We start from the raw sequence: 27,993 nt of genomic DNA, 5'->3' as shown, positions 1-27,993 counted from the left end.
CCTTTTGGTAAAGTTTTTTGTTTGTTTGTTTTATTTTTGCTTGTTTGCTTGTTTATGTGACAGAATCCCACAGTATTGCTGAGGCTGGTCTTGAATTCATAATTATTCTTTCCTCAGTTTCCCTAATCCTGGAATTGCAGGTATATATCATGATCCTTGGCCAAGATCACTTCTTCAAGCTGCTTCTGCAGAGGAGAAAAAGAATGCATAGATGGTATGTATATTTATTCCACAGAGAATCCATTCCCTCACTCATTTCTTTTACTGTCAACACCCTTGATATCCACTTGGATTCTCTGTGGTTTATGCAGGCAATAAAAAGATGTACCGCAAGAGAGAAATGATAAAAATGTTAATAAACATATGGGCATAATCTAATTTACTTCAATAATTGTCAAATTAAATTTTCCACCATTTATTGTTGCTTTTTTGTTTTATCTTTGTTTTTCTTATAACCTTTATCATTTGCTTGATTGTTTGAAGTGATAAATAGAATCTAAAAGTATAGAAGTATAAATGTGCCAGGAGTCAATGAACTAGGCCAACCAAGCTAAGTAGTCATTTCTCTAAAAGGAAATCTACTTACTGTTCTCAATTGCCAGGAAAGAGGTAGAAATATCTTGTCAAGGTTGCCCGATCAATGGTGGGCATCTGGGAATTAATACTTGCCTTTTCAAATGATTGTTGCACCTAAAACCAAAAATAAAATATGGATTGTATAAGCTTCAAGATTGACAGAAGACATACTTTATTGCAGTGCAGAAAACTATAGGGATGAAAAGAATTTAGGAGTTATTGGGAGGAAGCTAATGGAAAGTCTAACTCAACATTACTATACTATTCTATGTAAGACTGTTATGTCCAAGTCACAGGGAGCCTAAAAACACCGAGGTGCCAATTTCAATACAAATGTACAATGGTCTTTTATTAAGGGCTCAGGAGTAGGGTCTCTCCGACTTTCACAGTTGCGTTGGGTCAGAGTAAGAGCCCTGAGTCTAGGGATGTAGGTTTTTTATTATGGTTTCAGCAAGCTTGGGGAATCTCCATCTAAGTCTACAAGTTAATATTTTAAAAACTGCATTTCTGGCATAATCAGCAGGAACTGAACACCAGGGCAGAACCACCTGACAAACAGGATGGTCAGGTTATGTATTTTTCTGCACCATGTCTCTATGTACCTTGATCCTGCTATTATATTCTGGCTGTTGTTAAGCGGGTGGCGTTGTCATAGGATGTTTGCTCAGATGAACTTTCTTTCTGGAACTGGAGGTTAGCCCCTGGTTTTGCACAAAATGGTGTTTCTTTGAAAACAGAGTCAGTTGGGCTTTATAAGATTACTATACATAGAAATAAACATCATATCTAATCTGAGACTATCCAACCTTAATTCCCTTTCCTATTCATGGCCTATTTTTAAGTAGCAGCCAAAATGAGAGTTCATTGAAGTAAATTAAAATCTCACTGACTTCTTTTTTTTCTTAATTTAATTTTAATTTTTCCTTATTCAATTTACATCCCACTCAATCCCCACATCTTTATCTCTTTCCACAAATGTCCCCCATAGCCCTCCCTTTCTTCTCTGAGCAGGTGGGGCCCGTATGGATATTCCTTCACTCTCACACTTCAAATCTCTGCAAGGATAGATGCTTCATCACTCACTGAGGCCAGGCCAGGTAGCCCAGGTAGAACATGTCCCACAAATTTGAATACATCTTGAATTATTCCACAAAACAGAACAAATATTGCCCTATCCATTTTATAGTACCACAGTTAATAATAAAGCAACATAAAGTCCCAACTAAAAAGAACTACAGACTAGTTGCTCTATTGAACTTAGGTCCAAAAAATTCTCAATAAAAATTTCACAAGCAGAATCCTAGAATATATCAAAACAATCATCCACCATGATCAAGTAGGCTTCATTTCAAGATGCATTTATGGTTTGCTATACGTAAAGTGATAAATGAACTCCTCTAAATAAACAAACTGAATGATATAACCACAAGATTCACCATACATGATTAGGTGCAGAAAACACTTGGACAAATTGCAATACCACTTTATGATAAAAGTGCTAGAGATTAGGGATACAAGGGACATACATTAACACAATGAAGGCAATTTATGACAAGCACATAGACAAGTCAACTTAAATGGAAAAAAAACAAAACACAATTACACTACGACCAGGAACAAGACAAGACAAGACACAGTTATCTACTCTCTTCTTGTCTACTGAATATAGCATTTCAAGTATTATCTAGAGCTATAAAACAACTGAAGAGACAAAAGAAATGCAAACCTGAAATAAATAAATCAAAAAATCTTTATTTGCAAATAAATATATGACCATAAAAACTGTAGTGGTTTATTACTATAGCTGATAAACACTTCCAGCAAAGCATCTGAAAACACAATTTCTTTACAAAGAAAACCAGTAGCCCTTCCATATACAATGATGAACAAAAGAAATCAGGGAAACAACCCCTTTTACCATAGTCTCAAATAATAACATAGTCTAAAATAGCTGGTATTTTATAAACAAGCTAGAAATTAACATTGGATGAAAGATAGAATCTTCAACAAATATTTGTTTAACTGGATGACTAGGTGTGGAAGAATACACATAAATCTATACTCATCACCATGCACAAAACTTATCTCCAAAGAGATCGAAGACCTCAACATAATACTATAGATAACACTGAACTTAATTGAAGATAAAGTGAAGGGCCAGCCTTGAACTCACTGGACCAGGACTTTCCGAACATTACACCATCAAGCACTAAGGTCATCAATTAATAAATGGGAACTCATGAAACTGGAAAGTTTCTTTATTGCAATGGACTCTGTTATTTAGATAAACCAATCGCCTATAGAAGGCAGAATGATTTTTATGAAGTTTTTCTCCATATCTGGTCCAGGGTTAATATAAAAATATTACTCAAATAATGTCCTGCCTGTATGATATGCTAGTACATAATGGCATAAAATTTGTGGAGTAGCCAACCTAAAAGTTATTTGATTAAACTTCCATTCCATGTAATAGGGCCCATATCTGAAATTGAGACTAGAGATCACTGAGAACTAGAATAAAACAATATGCTACATTTCTAAATCCTCCAAACCAAACCAAACCAAACCAAATCAAACCAAACCAAACCAAACAACAATAAACTCCACAATCAAACAAACAAGGAAAACAAACAAAACATAAAAATAACAAAAAAATCCCCAAACACAAACAACAAAAACCGTCACCACCAAAATCCTACTTTAATTTATTAAATTGCTGTTATATTTTATTTCTTTTATTATCTTTTAGAAGCCTGTTTGCTTTCTGATGAAGAATAGAAAAGGGAGGGTTCTGTTTTCGAGGTGGGGGGAGGAACCAGGAGGAGTAGAGCAAGGAGAAAACATAATCAGGATATATTATTTATTAAAATAATCTATTTTCAATTGAAAAATTGAATTCCTAGGTCTCTCTTCACAGATACCCCAAGTACTGTAAGAAAGCCACTTTCTCTAATTTGTAAAAATGTGTTTGTTTTCTCACAAATATGTAATGTCTTTTATAATTTTGTATTCACAAACATCTATCCTCCCTTTTGTTCATGTTAATAATCTTCTTTCTTTCCAAAACTATTTCTCGTGAAAGAGCCTAGTATTTAGTCTGACAATTCATAATATGTAAGCTTATATTTGTATTTTTCTAATCTGTTTAGAACTTTCACTGGAATATATTAATATCTTTTTCTAAGCTAAATTTTAAACATGTGAATAAAAAACAGAACCCATTTTCCTTTGCATGTCTAACTATGTTATTGAAATGTGAACAGTGAGTATAGTGAAATCTTGATAAAAAATATAAATGAGCTGTAAAACATTCACCTTCAGAAATATATCAAATAGATGACAAGAGCAGGCATGTATCCGGAAGCAGGAAATGAGTTTGGAGATGAAGTAAGAGCCTCTTGTTTTGTCTCTGTAGGACAAGTGGTCTATGAAAACAGAAAGTGTCATACAATGTGTTATGGATTTTCTGTGCTTTACTTTTTTTTAAAGCAGAGCCTAGCAATCAACTTGCAATGAAGGGAAGTATAGATATGCCTACACTAACTCATTTTGTATAGTAACTCTTTTCCCATTGATAGACAACATTTAGGGTTTCTTTTTTATAGATTATGTCATTTGGATTTTTTGATTGTTTGTTTGTTTTTTACATATAATAATAAAATACTATACAGAACCAATATTTTAGGTACAGGAGATGAATAAGTTATAGGGTCTACTGGATTTCCATGTATCACATATAGATCACAAATAACAATAATGATCTGTAAAGTGTAGATTGTATGCACAATGTTTTAAAAAAAAATCCTCAGTAAGGAAAATAGATGAGACTGATATATATTGGGAGGAGAGAGGACAGCAGATATACTCTGTGCTGATGGTGTCTTACATAAATTTTCAATCTAATTAAGTGCAAACATTAAACTTGTGCTGCTTGAGGTTGTCAAGTTTGCCTCCACAAAATATTTTTTAAAAGAACCCTGAAAAATATATAAATTTAAAAAGTAGACAGAAAGCACCTTAGGGAACACATACACAGGTCAAACAATCAACACTGTGCCAGTCCTTGAGACCTGCAAATGTGACTTCTTCATCTTCTTTAACAGGATACCATTTCCTAGTGAACCATGTCGTAAAATTGATCGATCTAGAATTGGACAAAAATTGATCGATCTAGAATTGGACAGAATGTTGGCCAAAATGTCTTTGTGCCTGAATATTTGAAAAGAAGCAGATAATTCTATGATTTATGACCTTTATGTAAGAATGTTGAACAAATTTGATTAAAAAAAATGAATCAATCATGTTTGTTAAAAGTTACGAAGAGTATCCTCTGGACAGAAATATCCTGAATATATATATATTACTATATAATTATATATATTTACTATATATTGTATGTAAATATATAATACAATTCTTTAATTATAGTAAAAAGCCAGTCTTAAAAGTCGTGTAAAAAGAGTACATGTCCTCAAAACAAAAATCACATTTATTTAACATAAAGTTTGCCTCAAAATTTGTGTCAGACCATTGCTATATAAAGATGGCTTTTGGGTCTCTGTCAATATCCTGGAGCTAAGGCTGTCCCATCGCCCCTCCATACCCAAATTCCACCCTGAGAGCTGGTCTCCCAAGAGTGCTGTCCTAAGCTCACAGAGGAGACCACCACTTTTCCTTTAATAACTGGCCAAAGAAGGATCCACCAGGAGCGCACAAAGCACAGGAACCACAGAGCCCTGTGGTCTCCATAAAGCCCGAGCTAACTCTGTGACAAAGTTCTCCACACCCAAATTCCATCCAGAAAGAACTGTCTTGCAGGAGTGCTGACATAGTTAAAAACCAAGGCTCACAGAAAAAACAGGCTCTAGTCGGAGATATCAAGAACTAATAACACCAGAGATAACCAGATAGTAAGAGGCAAGCACAAGAACCTAAGCAACAGAAACCGAGGCTGCTTGGCATTATCTGAACCCAGTTCTCCCACCAAAGCAAGTCCTGGATTCACTGACATTGGAAAAAGCAAAATTTGGATTTAAAATCACATATCATGATGCTGATAGAGGACTTTAAGAGGGACATAAATAACTCCCTTAAAGAAATACAGGAGAATACAAGTAATCAGGTAGAAGCCCTTAAAGAAGAAACACAAAAATTCCTTAAAGAATTACAGGAAAAACAATGTAAAAGGTGAAGGAATTGATCAAAACCATTTAGGATCTAAAATGAAAATAGAAGCAATAAGGAAATCAGAAAGGGAGACAAGCCTAGAGATAGAAAACCTAGGAAAGAGATCGGGAGTCAAAGATATAGGCATCTCCAATAGATAGAAGAGTGAATTTCAGGTGCAGAAGATACAAAAAATAATAACAAAAAGAGAAAAGAGAGGGGGAGACGGAGAGGAAGAGAGAGAGAGAGAGAGAGAGAGAGAGAGAGAGAGAGAGAGAGAGAAGGAAGGAAGGAAGGAAGGAAGGAAGGAAGGAAGGAAGGAAGGAAGAAAGGAAAACACAAAACAGTTAAAGAAATTTCAAAAATCTCCTAACCCAAAACATCCAGGAAATCTAGGACACAATGAGAAGAACAAACCTATCGATAATTGGTATAGAAGGGAGAGAAAATTCCCAACATAAAGGACCAGTAATATCTTAAACAAAATTATAGAAGAAAACTTCCTTAATGTAAAGAAAATGATGCCCATGAACATACAAGAAATCTAAAGAACTCCAAATAGACTGAAGCAGAAAAAGATTTCCTTCCATCATTTAAAAATAAAAACACCAAATGCACAAAACAAAGAAAAATATTAACAGTAGTAAGAGATAAATGCAAAGTAACATATAAGGGCAGACCTATCAGAAGTAAACCAGACTTCTTCAAGAGACTATGAAAGCCAGGAGATCCTGAGCACATGTCATACAAACCCTAAGAGAAGAGAAATGCTAGCCCAACTACTATACCTAGCAAAACTCTCAATGACCGTAGATGGAAAGACCAAGATATTCCATGACAAAACCAAATTTACGCAACGTATTTCCACAAATCAAGTCCTACAAACAATGATAGATGGAAAACTCCAACACAACGAGGGAAACTTCACCCTAGGAAAAGCAAGAATATAATCTCCTTTCAACTAATCCAAAAGAACATAGCCATACAAACATAATTCCTCTCTAACAACAAAAAAAATTTAGGCAACAGGAATTACTGTTCCTTAATATCTCTCAACATCACGGAATCAATTCCCCAAATAAAAAGACATAGACTAACAGACTGGATATATAAACAGGAACCACCATTTTGCTGCATACAGGAAACCTACCACAGTGACAATGCTACCCACTCTCTCCCTACTTATTCAATATAGTACTTGAGGGCCTGGCCAGAGCAATCAGACAAAAAAAGGAGGTCAAAGGGATACAAATTTGAAAAGACGAAGTCAAAATTTCACTATTTGCAGATGATATAGTAGTATGCTTAAGTGACCCCAGAAATTCCACCAGAGAACACCTACAGCTGATAAACAAATAAACAAAACAGAGAGAGAGAAAGAGAGGGGGAGAGGGAGAGAGAGAGAGAGAGAGAGAGAGAGAGAGAGAGAGAGAGAGAGAGAGAGAGAGAGAGAGAGGAGAGAGAGAGATTAAAAAGAAAGAAATTAGGAAAACTGTACCCTTCACAATAGACAGAAATAATGTAAAAATACCTTGTTGTGACTCTAACAGAGTAAATGAAAGATCTATATGACAAGACCTTAAAGTCATGGAAGAAAGAAATTGAAAAAAATATCTCAGAAGAAGGAAAAATCTCCCATGATCATGGATTGCCAAGATTAATATAGTAAAAATGCTCAACTTGCCAAAAGCAATCTAAAGGTTCATTGCAATCCCCATTAAAATTCCCACTCAATTCTTCATAAAGTTGACATAATTCTCAAATTTATTTGGCATAACCAAATCCCAGGAGAGTGAAAACTAATCTGAACAATAAAAGAACTTCTGGGGGAATTACCATCCCTGACCTCAAGCTGTATTACAGAACAATCGTGATAAAAACTGCATGGCATAGGTACAGAGACAGACAGGTAAATCAATGGAATATAATTGAAGATCCAGAAATGAACCTACACACCTATGGTCAGTTAATCTTTGATAAAGGAGCTAAAACCATCCAGTGGAAAAAAATTTCAAAAAATGGTGCTGGTTCAACTGGAGGTCAACATGTAGAAAAATGCAAATTACCCATACTTAACTCTTGGTACAAAGCTTAAGTCAAAGTGGATCAAGGATCTCAACATAAAACCAGATACACTGAAACTAATAGAAGAAAACATGGGAAAGAGCATCAAACACACGGACACAGGAGAAAATTTCCTGAATAGAACACCAATGTCTTAAATTCTAAGATCAACAATTGACAAATAGGATATCATAAAATTGCAAAGCTTCTGTAGGGCAAAGGACACTGTCAATAGGACAAAATGGCAACCAACAGATTGGGAAAATATCTTTATCAACTAACATTTTATAGAAGGCTGATATCCAATATATATAAATAACTCAACAAGTTAGACCCCAGAAAATCAAACAACCCTATTCAAAAAATGCGGTACAAACCTAAACAAAGAATTCTCAAATGAGGAACATTGAATGGCAGAGAAGCACCTAAAGAAATATTCCACATCCTTAGTCCTCAGGGAAATGCAAATCAAAACAACCCTCAGATTCTACCTCAAACTAGTCAGAATGGCTAAGATCAAATACTCATGTGACAACAGATGCTGGCAAGGATGTGAAGAAAGAGGAACACCTCCATTGTTGGTGGGATTGCAAGCTGGTACAGCCACACTAGAAATCAGTCTGGAGGTTCCTCAGACATTGGACCATCTGAGGACCAAGCTATACCACTCCTGGGCATATACCCAAAGGATGATCCAACATACAAAAAGGCACATGTTCCACTATGTTCATAGCAGACTTATTTATAATAGCCAGAAGCTGTGAAGAACCCAGATGCCCTGCAACAGAGGAATGAATACAGAAAATGTGGTATGTTTACATGATGTGTACTACTCATATATCAGAAACAATGACTTTGTGAAAACCATTAGGCAAATGAATCGACCTAGAAAGTATCATCCTGAGTGTGGTAACCCAAGCACGAAAAAAAAAACTCATGGTATACATTTACTGATAAATGGATGTTGGCCTAAAAGCTCGAATTACACAAGATACAGTCCACAGACCACAGGTAGCTCAAGAAGAAGTAAAGGATGCCCAAAGTGCAGATGCTTCAGTCCTTCTTAAAAGTGTGAACAAAAATATTTATAGAAGGGGATATGGAGGCAAAGTTTGTAGCAGAGACAGCATATATATATATATATATATATATATATATATATATATATATATATATATATATATTCTAGACCATATTGATGAAGCCAAGAAGTGCATGCTGGCAGGAGCCTGAAATAGCTGTCTCCTGAGAGGCTCAGCCAGAGCATGAAAATACAGAAGTATATGCTAGCAGGAAAACCCTTGAACTAAGATCGGGGTCCCCATTGGAGGAAGTAGAGAAAGGATAGAAGGAACTGAAGGGGCTTTTATCCCCACAAGAACAGCAATACCGACCAACCAGAGCTCCCAGGGACTAAACTACTACCCAAAGATTACACATCGATAGACCCGTGATGCGTATGTAGCAGAGGATGGACTTGTTGGGCACCAATGGGAGAAGAAGCTCTTGGTCCTGCCTAGGCTGTACCCCTCTCCCCCCATATAGGAGAATATCAGGGCAGGGAGGCAGGAAGGAGAGGATGGTTGAGAAGGGGAAACACTCTTGTAGAATAAGGGGAGGGGGATAAGATAGGGGGCTTATGGACGGGAAGTCTGGAAATGGGATAACTTTTGAAATATAAGTAAAAACTCCAATAAACAAAAGAAAAAAAAGAAAGAAAAATGAGTAACTTAAAAAACCCCAAAAAGAACACATGGAGGGACCCATGACTCTACCTACATATGCGTATGTGGGTACAAGGAGAGGCTCTTGATTCTGTGAAGGCTTGATTCCCTAGTGTAATGGAATGCCAGGCTGGTGGTGTGGGAGCACCCTCATAGAAACAGGGGCAAGGGCGGATATTAAAGGGTATAACATTTGAATTGTGAATACAAAAAATCTAATAAAAAGATGGCTTTTGATCTGCAAAGCTGTATAGTTGAGAAAACACATACGTGGTGTTGTAGAGTAGAGGGCAATGAAGTCCTTCTCCACATGGCTCATGCGGACAGCATCAGCTTCCATATTCCTAGGTAGATCTACAGCTCTGTAGGAGTGGGCTCCTGAAGACTCTCTGATCCACACTTCCCCAGGGTTTCCTGGAGAAACAATACATTCTACAGCACTGATCACACTCAGTAGGGCTTCCAGTTTTCTACCTCAGTCATTTTAAGCACTCATTCTAATTAGTTTCACATATACTTACAAGCACTTTAAGTAAGAGCACACACACACACACACACACACACACACACACACACACACACACACACACTCAGACAGAGCAGAGAAACAGACTGAGAGTGAATTTCTTTTTCGCTAGGATAAGTGAGATTTGTTACATGATAAGAAAAAATAAGGGCAGAGACAAAAATTATAAGAATGTGTTTACTAAAATCAGCAGAGGACTTTTAGATCTGCTTCATTTTACAACACCTGGCTATAGAGAATTTATTTCTACTTTAGTTACTTAAGTCCATGGTTATATGAATTTAAAGTCATATAAGCCTATGGGCATCCTACATGTTGGAGATGATGGTACACAACTATAATCCCAGCTTCTCAGAGACTGAGGCAGGAGATTACTATGAGTTCTGACAAGTTGGAAAATATACAGCAAAATTCTGTTTCAATGTAAATAAAATTAAGTATATAATAGGTATATGCATGCCCCCATTATTATTAATTATATCCAAAGTGTGATATCAGCATAGCTACTAACTAATAATTAAATGTATAGAACAATGAGATTAATGCACACAAGAAAGCATTATGTAATGAAAGAAGACCTGAATTTTATTATTTCAAAGTAAATGGGTTGGGGTGTTGGAGAGATGGCTCAGCAGTTAAGAGCAATGACTGCCCTTCTAGAGGTCCTGAGTTCATTTCTCAGCAACCACATGGTGGCTCACAACCATCTGTATTGAGATCCAATGGCCTTTTCTGGTGTTTGTGAATACAGCTACTATATATGGTATGTATATGGTTCCTCACATACAAACACTCTTATACCTTCAGATCACATTTTTATATTTTTTATTCAGTGTCCATATATAGGAATCTGAATACTAGCATGGACAATCACCATTCTGTGATTGATTCCTCTTGCTTAACATGGGGATATAGAGTTACGTTTATTTTCCTTCACATTTCAGGAATTTATTCTTTTTATGGTTTTGCAGTACCTAATTAAGCATAAAGACTTTTTTTTATCCAGTCATGTGTTGAAGGTAACCTGGGCTGATTCTATATTTTACTATATTTTTTAAAAAAAGTTAGCATGAGGAATATTTTGAATGGTAATCTTGGTGAAGAGTAAATGTATTATATATACATTTTATATACTAGCCACAAACATGACAATATATTGTGGTATTTGTCCACTGTGCTGTGCTGTCTTCTACAGTTATCTACCTGTCCTTTTCTCCCAGAACTGGGATTGCAAATATGTATTCTGTATATGTTGATCACAGTATTCTGTAGATATTATTTATTCCCATTGGATGTAAAATATAGTCTAACCCTGGTGTTTCTTTGCTGATTTTATTTCTGTATGGTCTTATGATCCTTCCATTAATGAGAATAGGGTATTGAACTCAGATACAATAATGGTATTGGAGATTTTCCTACTTTCAAATACAAATTTCAAAATGATAATATAAAAACCACAAGTATATCAAACATTAAAATGATTTTGCTCTAATATTTATATACTTCTCTCAATTGACTCAGGGATTCTGGAAAAGTTCTTAATCACTTGTACTGCTTATATGAAAATCTTTCCACTAACCAGACAAATTTTTGTACTGGCACATTTGAAGGCATTTCTTACTGGGTCCTTTAATTTCTGAAAACTAAACAGAGCCTAAAGTTATTTCTCCTAGACACAAAGCCTATGTGGCATTATCTTGCATAGCTAACAGCCTAGGAGTTCACAGTTCCACCGAAACCTTACCACCTCTGCAGGCCTGCACAATGATGACTTTGGGTTTGTCTCGTAGACCTGGACAGTGACAATTGTTAAATATCTGATAGATAGTATCATATAATAGCACATCTGGAGTTGCTTCACTGTGCATTGTTCCACAAAGGCCCTGCAATGTGCCATGAGACATTAACACCAGGAATGTGCTGTCTGATGTTTGGTGCTCTGAGAGTGCAGCAAAGTCTTTCATTTCTGATTCCATGCCCTGGAAAAAACCGATGACTTCCTTTAGGACGATAGTTAAGATATATCTTACCTCCTCATTTCCATAAAACCAACACTGGAAACATACAAAAAATCTGTTACTTTACTTGCTGGGTACCCAGTAATCATAGTTGGTTTGCTTTTTGTTCTTAGAAGTACTTCGAGGCCCCATACTTAGTAACACTGTGTGAGCTGCTTTGGTGAAAACTCAGAGTCATGTCTCTTATTATGTTTCCTTTTTCATGTGTATGATATCTTTTATTTTGTAGGCATTGGACTGTTCTATTAGTACTAAATATTGCCCTCAAAAGGCCTTCCTATGTGCTTTGAGAGCAACTAAACTTAGGCATCCAGTCTCATTATATTTCTCATCTCCTGTGTCTCTCAGACACTTAGCATCATCTTGTACCTTCTCACATGTAGCTTATGCACCCCTTGCAAATTGAAAGTCTCCCTGTTGATACTTTTTCAGAGCCCCTTGCTCAAGTAATGCATTTCAGTGTCTTCGTTATCTTCATTAGGTTTTCTAGACAGCCTCATCTTTTACTGAACTCCACTCTCCAACTCTTTCCCCTTTCCTTTCCCACCTTTCAGTTTGAGTTAACATGCATTCACTTTAAGTTTTATAGATAAGCACATATACTATTCTCTGTAGATATGTTTTGTATGGCTGATTGTCATTCTGTATGCTACATTGTATTGTGAAATGTGGATTGCCTGCTTCCTATTCAGTGCTTGCTACATTGTCATGTTCTGACACTGAGTCTCAATTGCTCCACTTTGGAAAGAAGAATACTGCATGAACCCACACTGCTGGGCACTTTTGTATGGTACATAGAATATTTGAAACTTACAAAAGGCACAGATTTCATTTTCCTAATTTGAGTTTGGTAGAGGATTCTCCTTAACATTATAATGTTTACCTGTGAATCAAACTTTTCATGTTCCCAGCATAGGAGGTTTCAATGGCTCTTACCTCAGCCGTAAGCTCCTCTTTCACCACCACATCATAGCCCAACTCTTCAAGAAGGCCTTTCATGCCACTAATGTCAATGTTAGCCCCATATCTCAGGGAGAGATGTTTGAACTCTGTATTGCATATGATAAGAGCCTTTCGAGTACGGCCATTGGTCTCCTTTATTGGGTAAATCTGTAGAAAATAGACATACAATGAATTTGGCTTACTTGAGGTTTTTGAAATTCTATTTGACTATCATAAACATTGCTTTATTAAGATCTCATATAGCTTCCATATTGCTCAACTTGTAACTGAAAGATATTATCTATGTCCTTCTCAAGGGCTAAAGTCAAATTTCCTAGATTGTAAGGGTTAGCTTAGCTATAAAATCCAAAGATATGATCAATTCATGTCAAGAAAATTATGAAACAAAGTGCATTTAGTAACATTACTGTATAATATTGTCAATATTATATTTCGTATACTGTTATAATAAACCTTCACTATGTGTGCTCTTCTAAACCAGTCTACAGATAACTATTAGTCAACTGTATTATTTTATATTTTGATTCCATGACTGCAGATAAAATTTTTGTAATTTGTGAATAGAAGAAAATAAAAAAAGAAGAAAAAAGAGAGAAAAAGAGAAGAAAAAAGAAGAAAATAAAGAACTAAATGAACACCATGATTTTTATCATTGAATTAAAAAAATTAAAAGAATTAAAAATTGAATTTGTTCACAATGAAAATCATAATTTAAAGCAGTTATATCACTATCCCTTGGGATCAGAGGCTTAACAAACTGTCTTTAGTATGAAGAATTGTTTTGGTGTCTCTATGCCAACAGCAAAGGACAGTACTTCTTGCTTCTTTTCTCTGCACAGCCTTGTGAACTCCTCGGAGGAACAAAGCTTGAGAGTGTCCACTGATTCTTCTGGTTCCTCCATTTCCAAATTAGCTGTAAAATATATCAGATAATGTAAGTGTTTCAGTCCTATTTAGAGACCTGATTTGTTGGCTGGGCAGAATGGTCTAGAAGAAAACGAAGTGAAGATGACTCTTGATATGAAACGATGAGTGACAGTCATCAGCACTACTGTTACGACAGCACAACTAAGACTGCAGAGGGAGGAGGTTGATGCAAAAAGCAGAGAAGCCCAACAATGAGACCCCGAGTTCTGGTAATTCTTGGGAGAATGCCACTGTAATTTGGGGGCCAAATCTGACTTTTCCATACTCAACAACTTTAAATTTCTGATGATTTTATTCTTAAAAGCCACCTTATCCTTGTCTATTTCAATTGTATCTTTGCCAAGAATAATTTATTTACCAGAGTGTTATCCACTAGAAAATCACTTTAATTAATATTCCAGTTTAACTTTTCTAATATCATATAAAATGTAAGGAAAAACAAGGAAATAATTTTAGTAATATTCTTATATTCTTCAGTGCAATGTATCACACATTTTACTATTTTGACATGTGTTACTCTGCGCAAGTGTCTCCTAGCTCCTCTCTGAAGGAGAAGAAATTATAAAACAATATGAATTCAGATAAATTTTTAATTTTTGATTCCCATAAACTTGAAAGAAATCCTATCGAATTAATATAACAAATGAAGGATTCCTCTTAGGTAAGACAAATATATAATTTTTGGTCAGTAGAACCTCAAGTGCTTCTTTCTGTTTAAAAGTTCCTGACATAAATTAGTTCAGAGTAAACATACAAATATACTGGATTCCTCCTATCCTTCACTATCTTTTGTCAGACCGTCAGGATTAAATCCATATGCAAGTGACTAGCCAGAGCCTGCACCTATTCTCACATCCTTTTCTCCCTTGTGGCCTGGTCTACTGGACCAGTGCTTTCGTGCTGTCTTGGAGATTCCAATCCAGACAAAGCCCAGAGTTCTTCAAGAGAGTGCACACTTGTACCTCCTCTCTGCTGAACATTCAGTTCAATTCAATTCAATTAAGCTCAGAGTTTGGACCTCTGTGTAATTTCTGAAATTACTAAAAATATTTTGAACATTTTCCTATTATTCTGATCCTTATTGCGTGCAATACTTTTAGTTTAGTTTTATCCTTGTGATTCTTTCAGTTTGTGGGAAAGCATCTAATTGAGTTAATGGGAGAAGACAGTGCTTAGCTGTACACATGTTCATTTCATGAAACAATGGAACATGTGCTCAGAAGTACTAACTGTGCAGGCAGTGCTAAGTGAATATGTAGTCCAGAAAAGAACCTTGGATGAGAGCCAGTATTTGTTGAGTTATGTTTCTAGTTCTGCAAAAACATGAGAGAAAGTATTAGGATGCTTAGACAGATGCTAAGACTGATAAGGGTCACAAAATTCACAAAGTGATAAACTTTAGGATTAGGGTCCCATTCTATAATTGTCAGGTGACTCGCTATTTCTCAAAATAGCTTGAACAGAGGACTTAGCTTTTTTACCACGTTGGAAACTGGATCCCACCTATGAAAGTCAAAACACTTTCTGAAAGGTTGTCTATTTACAGAAAAATGATAATTTAGATAATTATAAAGTGTTGGACCTGACAACAGATCATGGCTATCCTGAACTCTTCACAATGCATTCTGATCTTACCTTCACCATGGTGGCTGCCTGAGTCCACATTAAGAAATGTCTGGAGAAGCATTTTGCCCACTTGGTTGTGTTTCCTTTTCAGGGCATCTACAAAAACCCAGCGCTTGTCACTGCGTTCAGCATTGTTAAATTTTTGTTTCTCTTCTTCCTTTAATTTCAATACATTGCTTTGTACCAATTTTTCTAGGTACTCTGTAAGGAACTCTTTGCCCAGTTCTTCCAACACCTTAAGTGGTTTATCAGGGTGGTTGTTTTCTGTCAACAATATAAGATAAAATCAGTTAAGTAAGAAGTTACTATAAAATATACAAATTAAGATAATAAATACTCAACCATGACATAGGCTTTATAATAATAAAAATTGCTGATTTGCCATTGCGCCAACTCTTTAGATGAATGCTTTCCCCAAGATGTCACAAGAACAATTTTTGTGAAAAAGATGTTAGTAAGACTTACACCCTATACACAGAGAACTTAGCTATTAATTGATCAAATCGTAAAAATGCTATAAATTAAACAGAATATGTTAGCTCAGATATTAGAGACAATCTTTTTAACAGCATATGGTATTCCATGTCATTTGGTGAAGAGATGCTTGAAAACATACTAATATGTTGTTTCAAGACACTGAAAAGAGAAAACCTGTGTTTGGTATGAGTGTCAACTCTATATAGAAGAGATGAAGAGATGTTGGTCTTGGATGATAGTCTATAAACGTCATCTCATGGAGTTTGATAATGTAAATAGAACTCAGGCTAGTGTTGAAGCATCTACTTTGCCTAAACTCTGGTCCTCTGTTGTAGCAATTTGAATATTCAAAAAAGAACAGTGCTGAATGGGTGATCAATAGAAGAAAATAAAGAGATTAATAAGATGGAAAATTATATATATATGCATAAATATGTCATTCACCGTAGATAACATCATATTCAATGTCAACAAATAACATAATTTTTACTATGATAAGAAACAAAGTTATCCTCTACATTTTTGTTTTATAAAATATTGAAAATTCTAGAAATCAGAAAACAAAATAGAGAGCATCTGATTCTAGGAAAACAGAAAGTAGTCTTATAACCAGGAACTTCAAACTTTTTACCAAAGCTTTAGAAACTAATAGGTGTAATATAGGTATCTGAATTCTCACCCTTCAAAAACTGAGAAAAAAGGATGACTACAAATGTGAGGCCTGCCTTGGATATATAGTGAGTGCCTGTTTCCACAAGTTTACCAACTTAAAAAAATAATAATAAAAACCAACTACTTATTGTAATAGTAGATCATGTGACTTAAAAATTAGTTTTCTCCAATGGAGTCTCATTGGATATACAAACCACTCTTAAGGGTAGTCACATGCCCAGCCGTCAATGTCCAATACAAAATAAATTCAAGGTTATATATTTAGGTATTTTGTTTCATATTGCCCTTTTACATTACTAGTATTTTGATACATATTATGATATTTAATTTTATGTTTATATTAGTTTTACTTATGTGTGTATTTCTTTAAGTTTTTTTTCTATTTTTGTTGTTTTTTTTTATTCTACTTTGATATTTTACTGGCCTGTTTTTTGGAGGGTTGGTTTGGGTTTTTTTTCTTTTTTGTTTTGTTTTCATTTTCTGTTTTTTTTTTTGTTTTTGTTTTTGCTCTTTTGTTCTAAGGAGAGAGAGAGAGAGAGAGAGAGAGAGAGGGGGGGGGAAGTGTGATCAGATAGATGTTGAAGCAATGGAAACATTGATCAGAATATATTATATGAAATTTTTTTCAATAGATATATGAAAATATTCAATGTAAAAATGCTACCCATTCTATGGCAAGATGTATCTGAAAAGTAATTTAAAAAATAAATTCCACTAAACATAGCTACAAAAATCATCACAAGAATTAATTTGGCCAAGGAAGTGAAAGATATATACTGTGAAAACTAATACATATTAGAAAAAGAAATGAAATGTTATGTATAAATAGAGGGATACCCTGTGTTTGTGGAATTGAAGGGTAAAAATTGTTTAAAATAGCCACAACATCTAAGCAGACTATAATTTCAACATGATATCTATCAAAAATCAAATGGCATTTTAATAAAAGTAGAAATCTTTTAAAAATTCATAGCACATCAACTTGTAAAACTCAAAGTACATATTTGTATATAACAGGAATTGATGAAAAAAGAGACTGAATTTGAAAGAGAACAAGAAAAGTTAGATCACAAGGATGTGTGAGAAAGCAAGGAGAGATATACTCGAGGCTTTGGAGGGAGGGAAGAAAATGGGAAAATGATGGAATTTTATTATAATTTTAATATCAAAATAAATAAAAATAGTCTAAGAAATCATGACTAAAATATTAAATGGCAAGAGAAGAAACACTATGTAACTACAAAGCTAAAATAATCAAAGTGAAATGAGGCCCACAGAGAAGCAAACATAAAAGCCCATATAATAGGGTGTAATTATAGCCAAAGATTTTCCTCAGATACTTTTCAACCAAAGCACTGTGAACCTGCGTGCAATGAGTAAAGATCTCCTCCTCAGTAAATACTATGTATGCACTTGTAGAGGAATAAAGTTACTTCTAAATGGCAGACCAAACAAAAAGAAAAGTACCTCAATAATTACAGTTTAGACCACTAATTATATAACACCAGAAAACACAGGAGGATTTTCCAGTTATATTACTCTGTGCAATGATTTTCACCCTAATAATCTTAAGTGTAGTTAAGACAAATTAATGTAAATCAATGTAAACAACAAATAAATAAGCAAAAACAATAAAGCAACTGAGCTGGAAACAATGGATTAACACACAGCCTGTGGAACTGAAGAACAGATTTGCAATTTGAGAAGCTAATACCTTGATTATATAAGAGAGCCAACAACAACTTAACAGCTTTAATAGCAAGAAAATAGAGTAACAAAATAGTGACAGGAACTAAACAGATAAATTTGCAGAAAAGTACAGGTAGCATGTTGTATGTATAAATACAAACAGTAATTCTAATTATCAGGAAATGAATATTAAAGCCACAGTAAGATAACATCTGATGAGTAACAGACTGATCATAATTAACATGACACAAATTTTTATAGTCTCCATGAAAACCAATATGGTATATACTCACTGAAATGTGAATATCAGGAAAAAAGCTCAGAATACCAATGATACAATTCACAGACCATATGAAGTTCAAGAAGAAGAAAGACCAAAGTGTGGATGCTTTGGTCTTACTTAGAAGGAGAAAGAAAATAACTATGGGAGGCAGAGAGTGAGAGGAACTTGGAAGGAATAGAGGAGGGGGAAGGGAAAAGAGGGTATGGGAGGAGACAGGGATGGGGGAAGATGTATAGAAAGTCAGGAAATTAAATAGAGGTATGCAGCAATGGGAGGTGGGGAACTTGGAGTAGCCACCAGAAAGTCTCAGATGCCAAGAAAGCAAGAGGCTCCCAAGAGCCAAAAAGGGATGTCGTTAGCTGAAATACCCAACAAAGGGAAGAGAGAAGCTGTAGAAGCAATATTCAAAGGTTAGGCAAGGCCTCCAGTTGAGGAATGGAGCAACCTACCCATCTCAAAATATTAATCCGAAATTGCTCTTGTTTAAACGAAATAGAGGAAGAAAGAGTAGAGCAGAGACTGATGGAAAGGCCATCCAGAGACTGTCCCACCTGAGGACCTTCACATGTGAAGCCACCAAAACCAGACACTATTGCTGATATCATGAATTGCTCTCTCAGGAGACTGATATAGCTGTCTCCTGAGAGACTCCACCAGAGCCTTAACAATACAGATGTTGATGCTTGCATCCAACCATTCACTGAGCACAGGACCCCAATTGAGGAGTTAGCTGAAAGACTGAAGGAGCTGAAGGAGTTTGCAACTCTATAGAAAGAACAACAATTCAACCAATCAGATTCCCCAGAGCTCCCATGACTAAACCACCAACCAAAGAATATGCATGGAGGGAACCCATGGCTCCAGCTGCATATTTAACAAAGGATGGCATTGTCTGGCATCAGTGGGAGAAGGTTTACAGAGGGGAAACCTGGAAGGGGGTTAACATTTGAAATGTAAATAACTTCAAGGTAGAAATCAAAGATCTCAAAAAATGGAGAGATCTCCCACGCTCATGGATTGGTAGAATTAACATAGTAAAAATGGCCATCCTATCAAAGGCTATTTACAGATTCAGTGCGATTCCCACCAAAATCCCAACACAAAGACATGGGAAAAGCAATCCTCCAATTCATCTGGAAAGGCAAAAAAACCCAGAATAGAGAAGCAATTCTTAACAATAAAAGAACACCTGGGGGAATCATCTTTCCTCACCTCAAGTTCCACTACAGCACAATAGTGATAAAAACTATATGGTACTGGTACAGAGACAGGTTGATCAATAGACTAGAATTGAAGACCCAGAAATAAAACCACACAATTATGCACTCTTGATCTTTGACAAGAAGCTAAAAATTTACAATGGAAAAAGGAAACATCTTCAATAAATGGTGCTGGTCTAACTGGTTGTCTCTATGTAGAAAAAAGAAAATAGACCCATATTTTTTACCATGCACAAAGCTCAAGTCCAAGTGGATCAAGGATATCAACATAAAACCAGATACACTGAATCTAATAGAAGAGAAAGTGAGATAGAGCCTTGAAATCATTGGCACAAGAGGAAATTTCCTAAACAGAACTACAATGGCTCATGCTCTAAGATCAAGTATTGATAAATCGGACCTCATGAAACTGGAAAACCTCTGTAAGGCGAAAGACATAGTCAATAAGACATATTGGCAGTCAATAGACTGGGAAAACAAAACTTTACTAACCTCACATCCAATAGAGGGCTAATATCCAAAAAAAATATTTAAAGAACTCAGGAAGCTAACCACCAAAAAAACTCAAACAACCCTATCAGAAAATAGGGCATAGAACTAAACAGAGAATCACAACAGAGGAATCTTGAATGGCTGAGAAGCACCTAAAGAAATGTTTAAAGTCCTTTGTTATCAGAGAAATGCAAATAAAAATGACCTTGAGATTCCACCTTACACCAACCGGAATGGCTAAGATCAAAACCTCAGGTGACAGCACATGTTGGTTAGAATGTGGAGAAAGTGAACACTCCTCCATTGCTGGTGGAATTGCAAACTGATACAACCACTCTGGAAATCAATTTGGAGGTTCCTTAGAAAATTAGAAATAGATTTACCTAAAGACTGAACACTACCACCCTTGAGAATATACCCAAAAAATGCCCCACAGGAGCATGCATTCCACTATGTTCATAGTGGCTCTATTTGTAATAGCCAGAAGCTGGAAACAACCCAGATGTTACACCAAAGAAGAATGGATAGAGAAAACTACTCAGTCATTTAGAAACAGGACATCCTGAGATTTACAGGCAAATTGATAGAACTAGAAAATATCATCCTGAGTGAGGTAACTCAGAAACTAAAGGACATTTATGGTATGTACTCCCTAAGATGTGGATATTAGCCAAAACCAACCAAACAAACAATAAATAATAACCAAGATACAATTCACAGAACTCAAAAAGTTCGACAAGCTAAAGAGCCCAAGTGATGATGCCTCAGTCCCACTAGGAGTGAGTAGAAAGCAACCACAAATGTGGAGAGAGGGAGGGCACAGGGAGGGAAAGGGGAAGAGGGTTGTGAGAGGGGAGCATGATCTGGTATTGGGTGGGAGAAAAGGTCTGAAAATCTGAGGGTCATCAGAAAGGATGGCAACAGGCAACTTCAGGAGATAGGAGGTTGGGAGGATCCTCCAGAATGCACCAGAGACACTTAGAGATGAGCTGGAGGTATGGGGTTGCTATTCCAGAGTCAAAATTCTGACCCATAATTGTTCCTATCTGAAAGAACTTCATGGATGAAAATGGAGAAGAGCTTGAGAAGAAGAAGGTCCAAAGACAGGCCCCGAAAGGGTTCCAGCTCAAGGGTTGGTCTGAAGGACTATCACAATTACTCAGGCTGTAGAGCATTGACAAAAAGAGATCTATCATGACTGTCTTCTGAAAGACCCACAAAGAAGCTTCAAGTTCCAGATGCAGATATTTGCAGCCAACCAATGAGCAGAATCTCCTGACCTCTGTGGTTGAATTAGGGAAAAGCTGGAGGAAGCTGAGGAGGAAGGTAACCTTATAAGAGAATCAGCAGTCTCAATTAAATTAGACCCCTGAGATCTCTCAGACACTGGATCACCAACCAGACAGCATACACTAGCTGATATGAGGCCCCCAAAACATTTACAGCAGAGGACTCTCAGGTCTGGGTTCAGTCAGAGAAGATGCCTCTAACACTCAAGAGACTGGAGGCCCCAGAAAGTTTAGAGGTCTGGAGGGGTTGATCCTACTTCTAGTGGAGACAGGGGGTCAGAGAGGAGGTATGGGATCTGGAACAGTAAGAGAGTGGATCGGGAGGGGAATAAAATCTTGAGTGAAATTAATTAATTAATGCAAATAAACAAAATAATTAACAGATCATTAAAATGAAGAAAATAGATATGGCAGTTTCTCAGAAAATTTGGAATTGATTTACCTGAAAACCTAGCTGTGTGAATCTTGAACATATACCTATAGGATTTTTCAGCATACCACAGAGACACTTGCTCAACTAGGCTCATAGCAACTTTACTCATAACAGCCAGAAATTAGAAACAACCCTGATGTCTCTCAACTAAAGAATGGATAAAGAAATTATCGTGTATTTACACAATAAAGTATTTCTCAGCAGTTAAAAATGGCATCATAAAATTTGCACAACAGCGGATGGAACTAAAAAGTATCATCCTGAGTGCGGCTACTCGAACACAGAAAGATGACAAGAGTGTATACAGAATTATGAGTGGATATCACACATTTAATAAATGTTAGTTAGGCTACATCCACAAACCCAGAGTGGATAAGTAATAAGGAGGTCCATAAAGGGGATACATTTATCTTTTGGGGAAGAGGGAATAGACTTTGCAAGTGGACTAGGGAGGTTGGGGATAGGACTAAGAAGAACGAGGTAGAGGGAGATAGCAGTGGAGGCTGGGGGTACAGGAAGGGATGACTGGAGTTACAGGGCATTTGGGTAGGGGTGATGTGGAAACCTAGTGTAGTGTAAACTCCCTGGAATGTATGAGTCAGGACTACCCTTGTGGTGACTCCTAGTGATGGAGTATATTGAACCTGAACACTCCACCTTCTGTATCCAGGCAAGAATGGAACACCAAAACAGCCATAAAACTTTCATGCTATCAGTTGTTCAGCCTGCAAGATTTACTGGGGCAATGATGTCACAGAACCTGAGAAAGTGACCTACAAATGACTGTTTAATTTGAGCACTATGCCAGTAGAGGCATGCCTCACACTGCCTGGATGGTAAGGAACTGGAAGCTGGATAGACAGAGACATAGAGTAAAACCAAACGTGACTATACAATGAAGGAAAAATCAATGAAATGATTCCTAATGATGTTTTCAGCTATCCTAATAGGTCTGGTACCTAGTCCAGTCATCCTTAGAGAAGCTAACTCAGGCAGTTGATGGGAAAAGAAGCAGAGACCTATAGCCAAACAAAGGGTGGAGAGACAGTCTAGGTTTAAGGTCTCCTTTGGTTCCCTCCCTTCAGAGTGTGGAAAGCCCCTTGAAATGGGGGAGGACTGTGAGAGCCAGAGAGGAGGGGGGACAATGGAAGAACCCACAGAATCAACTAAGCAGGGCTCATGGGTGTTCACAGAGGCTGAAGCAGCTATCAGAGTCTGCATGTGTCTGTTCTTGGTCCTTTGCATATATTACACGTATTGGCTTGGTGTTTTGGGGGTATTCCTGATGGTATTAGTAGGGGTGTCTCTGAATCTTTTGCCTGCTTTTTGGACCCATTTTTACCTATTGGGCTGCCTTGTCCAGCCTTGATGAGAGCGAAGATTTGTGCTAATCTCATTCAATTTTGCTAGGCTGTGTTCCGTTGATGTCCTTGGGAGGCCTGCTCTTCCCGAGGGGAGACATGGGAACACAGTTGATTTAGGGGGAACTGGACATGGTATGGAGAACTGGGAGGAGTGGAGGGAGCAAAAGCTATGATCAAGATGTATTATTATACAAGAGAGGAATAAATAAAAATGAAAAAGAAAAACACAAGGTTAGTGATGTAGAGTATGCTAAGAAAGTGATCCTTTGCACATTATTGATGGCAGTATAAACAAGTATACTCATTAGAATAATAAAAATGATTCATGGACATTCTTCAGAAATAATATATAACTGCCACGGATCAATCAAATCCACACCTGTTTTTCTCCTTTTTATGAAATAAGGATAGTGGACGAATACTACAAACTGCTTATTGCAATATTGTTTAATCAGCTATGATATAGAGACAGTATGTCTGTGGATACATGAATGAATAAGGGAAAGAATATAGATAGGTAAAGAAACAGATCATAGAGAATAGATGGGGATGATGTAGCTGTAGATAGATAAAGCTCTAGGAATAGAGATAGTGTTCTAGCATTTATAAAACAGTATTTTAAATGAAGTTCTGACTTTTGTGAATATGTTGATGAAACTGTAAGACATTGTGCTAGGTGAAATAAACCAAGCCATGCACACAAATCTAAAATACAATATGATTTTACTTAGTCGTGGCATATAAAAGGAGTACAGCCAGGAAAAGAATAGAAATGTGGGGTGGGTAGCAATTTAGAGAGATACTCTATCCATAATTACTTGGTGGACTTGGAAAAATTGCATGTTTCTCATATATTCTTCACAATGAAATTGAATATTCTAAGTTCTCAAATTAAATTTAGGCCTATCACTCAGCTTCATTTCTGCTATCATCTGTCTTGCTCACTGATTTTTAAACATACAATCTTCTTTTAGTATATAAATTACGTACAAATATATGCAAGGTTTAAACTCCCATGTGCTCCTTTCTTCTAGTGTTGTCTTCAATTTATACTTCACATTTCAGCTTAGTTAGCACTAAATTTGGTAAATTCCCTCCATGTTTCCAAATTTCAAAGTATTTGTTATTTAGTACCTGGTTTTCCCATATCTGGCATTTCTTGTTTCATAATAATGATTCCAGCCTAAATATCAGCATTTCACCATTAGATTCCATGCTTTGGATGCCCTGTACCATCAACCAGTCTCCATTACTTACGATTTAAATGTAGTCTTCAATAATTCTCTCTGAGTTACTGATAGCTAACGTATGAAGACACACTATGAACTCTATTCTTTAAGAATATTTAAGAACACGGTAGACTTGGCATATTAAAACAAGAAGTCTAGCACATTGGAAGATGTCAAGTTGAGGGGAGGTGCGTTGGTCTTTCCCTTGAGTCAGCAATTTTTATTGAACATCTCTGTTTAAATGATAGTTTTCTAGCTTTGGCAATGCCATTTTGAAATTCAGTCCTTGTACAGCAAAGTTTATAGGGCAAAGGTAAAAATAGCTATTCAAACAAATGAAATATAAGACACTACAATCATTTAAATGGCTGATGTGTTCAAGAAAATCACTTTTAAAAGCTTTCATCCATCAGAACACAGTGTCTCCCAGGAGGAAGTGAGACCTGGCAAGGCTGAAAGTATCTCCAGAGTGTCTTACGTAAACAGGAAGCTGGAGGGGCTGGGTAGTAGAAACAGATACTCTGGTCAAGTGTGGGCAACAGCAGCATAAAAGGCAATGATCAGATGCATGTATTTATTTTAAAGATTTTTGCAGAAAAAATAAGGTAATATTGGTGTTCTGCGTGTGAGAACAAGGTTACTCTGCTCAAAGGACATTGGACCTAAGCTCACAAATGCAACTTTTCATCAGCCATAAAACAACAATGGTAATACAACCATGCTCACATAACTGTGAACATGAAGGCACAGACAATTAAATAGAAGTCACATAAAAATATTACAACTATAATAATCATAGACTATTTTGTTGCTACTATAATTATTTACTTAGGTAGGTTTGCAGTAATAATGAAATTAAAGGGGAAAGTTAGAAGGTGAAATTCATCCAGTCAGTAGTTTTAGTCCCAAGCAGTATAATAAAATGTTATGGATGTTTATATGTATAAGGGTACTAGGCTTAGTTTTGTCTAATATCATTGTTTCTCTTTCCTACTATTTGATTATCTGTTATTTCAGTCTCTTAATCAATCAGAAAATGGCGTGCCTGCTTATGAGGCAGCCAGCAACAGGTTTGAATTTAATTTAGGGACTATACCATTTGTCATATAGCAGTTTTACCTTTAAAATCAGTCCATCTGGAAGAAATTGAGAGGTATAAATGGATTAAACAAAATGTCACATATGTGAGGGAAGGGAAACTTGGAAGATCCTCAAAGGCTTCCAGTAAAAATAAACATCTGCTCCCCAGAAGGAAGGAGACTTTACCTCAGAATGAAAGAGAAGAGATTCTCAGACTGCAGTGTCCTGCAAGCAAGTGCAAAGCTCCAGAATTGCTGTTTTCAAGAGCCATCACCCATGATGACATGAACGTTTTGATGATGCAGTTGTGCTTGAGTCATACCTATTTCTTGTAAGTAACATCAATAAAAACTCAAGTTCATGCCAGTTGAGCTTGGTGTAATCGTTACTTTAGTCTGTTGTGGTTTTCCTTTCTCTGGTGAGCAGGTGTTCTGTATTATGTGCTCTAAGAAAATTCTGTCAACAGCCTAACTCCTTTCCTCAACAGATAACTTACTGACATCATGAAAAATAAGCCATCCTAGAGTTTAAGTTAAACATTGGAAGATGAAACATAGAGCACATGGAAAGAACTACAACCAGGAAAAATCAAAGGAGTAGAAAAACACAGTAGAAGGAAACTGTAGGGTAAAGACTTTGTTTTTCTCTGTAAGGCTGCAATCAAGTTTTCATTGGTCTACAGAAACATAGAAAAGTGCATCTTTTCAGGTAGGAAAATCTGTCTGAAATGTTGATATCTCTATGTATATCATTCATCTACATATCTATCTATATCTATATTATATGTCTATATCTGTATATCTATATCTATCTACCTACATCTATCTTTCTCTATCTCTATCTCTATTTATATTATATGTCTATGTCATAATCTATATCTATATATATCTATATATATCTCTATATATAATCTGTGTGTTTAAATGAAAAGGATAGTCACCTATAATCTTGAGTAAGAAACTATAGTAATAGATATCTAAAATATCAAAACTGAGAACAAATTTACTGCAAATCACAAACATAGGAATGTATAAATTTGTTCTAAACAAACTGCAGAATTGCATTTAGTTTGCAGTAAATCTCTTTAATATTTAACTAATCAGGGTGAGGGCAGAGTAGTTACCTGAAACCTTAATGACTCCTTTAATTATAACACTTAAAAAAAAGAAACTGCTCATCTTTAAAAAACAAAACAGAAACTGCCCATCTTCACATACACATTTTGTGAATAAAGCCAAAGAAGTGATAAGATGCATTTGAACACTTGCTACCAAAACACCAAGTGATTTTCAGTCCTGTGCCTTTTCAGCTTCTGAGTGATTTAAAAGCAATGCCAATGATGGAACAGAAGGCTAAGACGTGAAAAGGAAGAAGTGAGTCAAAACATTGTGATAGGAATCTAAGAACAAGTTACAACACAGTTGGTTTTAGCAGAAGCAGAGAGGTAGCAAGAAAAATGAAACCATTTAAAATGGAACAAGAGGGTAACTTCAGGCTTGGGAAATGGGTGGTGACTTAAAATATGTGCCAATCAGCATCTTGGGAAAAAAGAAGTTTTAGAGTTCATTACAGACTTCTAGCATTGTCTCATATGTGTTATTCTGGCTTGACCCTCCCTTCTGATTTCCAAACAGGAAAATAAAGGATCATTTTTTTTTTTGTGGCTCAAAGCTGCATACATCTCAGCATCTCCACAATTCCTTATACACCATAGTTTCTGGCTGAGAGTAATCAGGCTTCTATGCTACTGATCTGCTTTGTCCCCACACTTTTTTTTAATTCCCTGCTGTCCCAAAGCTAAGGATAAACTAAATTCTAGTACTCAAATCTTAGTCCCTATTCAGCAAGAGCCCCCAGACTCACCAGCCATGAGGAAAAGCCTCAGTTCTTTCGCACCCTGCAGAGAGCTTCGGAGAATAAACTGAAAGTTACTTGGGCATTTCATCAGCATATGGAGGCGGGGATTTCCAGGAGCTGCTGAAAGAGCCACTCAGAAAGGATCAAATGCTGTGGGGAAATGCCCTGTAACTCATAAAAGTGGCTTCCTTTTTCCTGATCTCTTGGGAACAAGCAAACACAACTACATAGGCTGCAAAAATAGAAAAAAGAAAAAAAAATGCCGTGGAGGCCTCATCCTTTGAACGCGTTTTCCTTTTTCTCTATTCTTCAAGGCCC

At 36.3% G+C, this 27,993-nt stretch overlaps 2 protein-coding genes across 8 annotated transcripts in view; one reads left to right on the top strand and one right to left on the bottom strand.

Annotated features, from left to right (window-relative positions):
- Window positions 1–2: 2 nt before the first annotated feature.
- On the bottom strand, window positions 3–27,736 carry Casp4 (caspase 4). 3 transcript variants are annotated; one of them, NM_053736.3, is given in 9 exon segments: window positions 3–185; window positions 587–690; window positions 3,892–4,001; window positions 9,801–9,944; window positions 11,801–12,035; window positions 13,011–13,184; window positions 13,853–13,950; window positions 15,600–15,854; window positions 27,682–27,736. In NM_053736.3, coding segments are annotated over 8 exon segments (1,122 nt in total). In that variant the 5' UTR covers window positions 27,689–27,736; the 3' UTR covers window positions 3–185; window positions 587–591.
- The window catches only part of LOC134479989 (uncharacterized), a 164,902-nt gene continuing 137,026 nt past the window's right edge, over window positions 118–27,993 (top strand). For 2 of the 5 annotated variants that reach the window (XM_087563992.1, XM_087563993.1), the window contains exons 1-2: window positions 124–214; window positions 25,991–26,149. In XM_087563992.1, the coding sequence (XP_087420118.1) occupies window positions 150–214; window positions 25,991–26,149 (224 nt within the window). In that variant the 5' untranslated portion in view covers window positions 124–149. Of the gene's footprint in view, window positions 215–25,987; window positions 26,150–26,182; window positions 26,527–27,993 lie in introns of those variants that run through there. The other 3 variants (XR_015627040.1, XR_015627039.1, XM_087563995.1) reach the window with 2 other exon arrangements.

This window comes from Rattus norvegicus, chromosome 8 (assembly GCF_021556685.1).
Source record: "Rattus norvegicus strain SHRSP/BbbUtx chromosome 8, alternate assembly SHRSP_T2T, whole genome shotgun sequence".
Classification (NCBI taxonomy): domain Eukaryota; kingdom Metazoa; phylum Chordata; class Mammalia; order Rodentia; family Muridae; genus Rattus; species Rattus norvegicus.
Note: the sequence above shows the minus strand (reverse complement) of the source record. Positions and strands in the feature narration are given on the sequence as shown.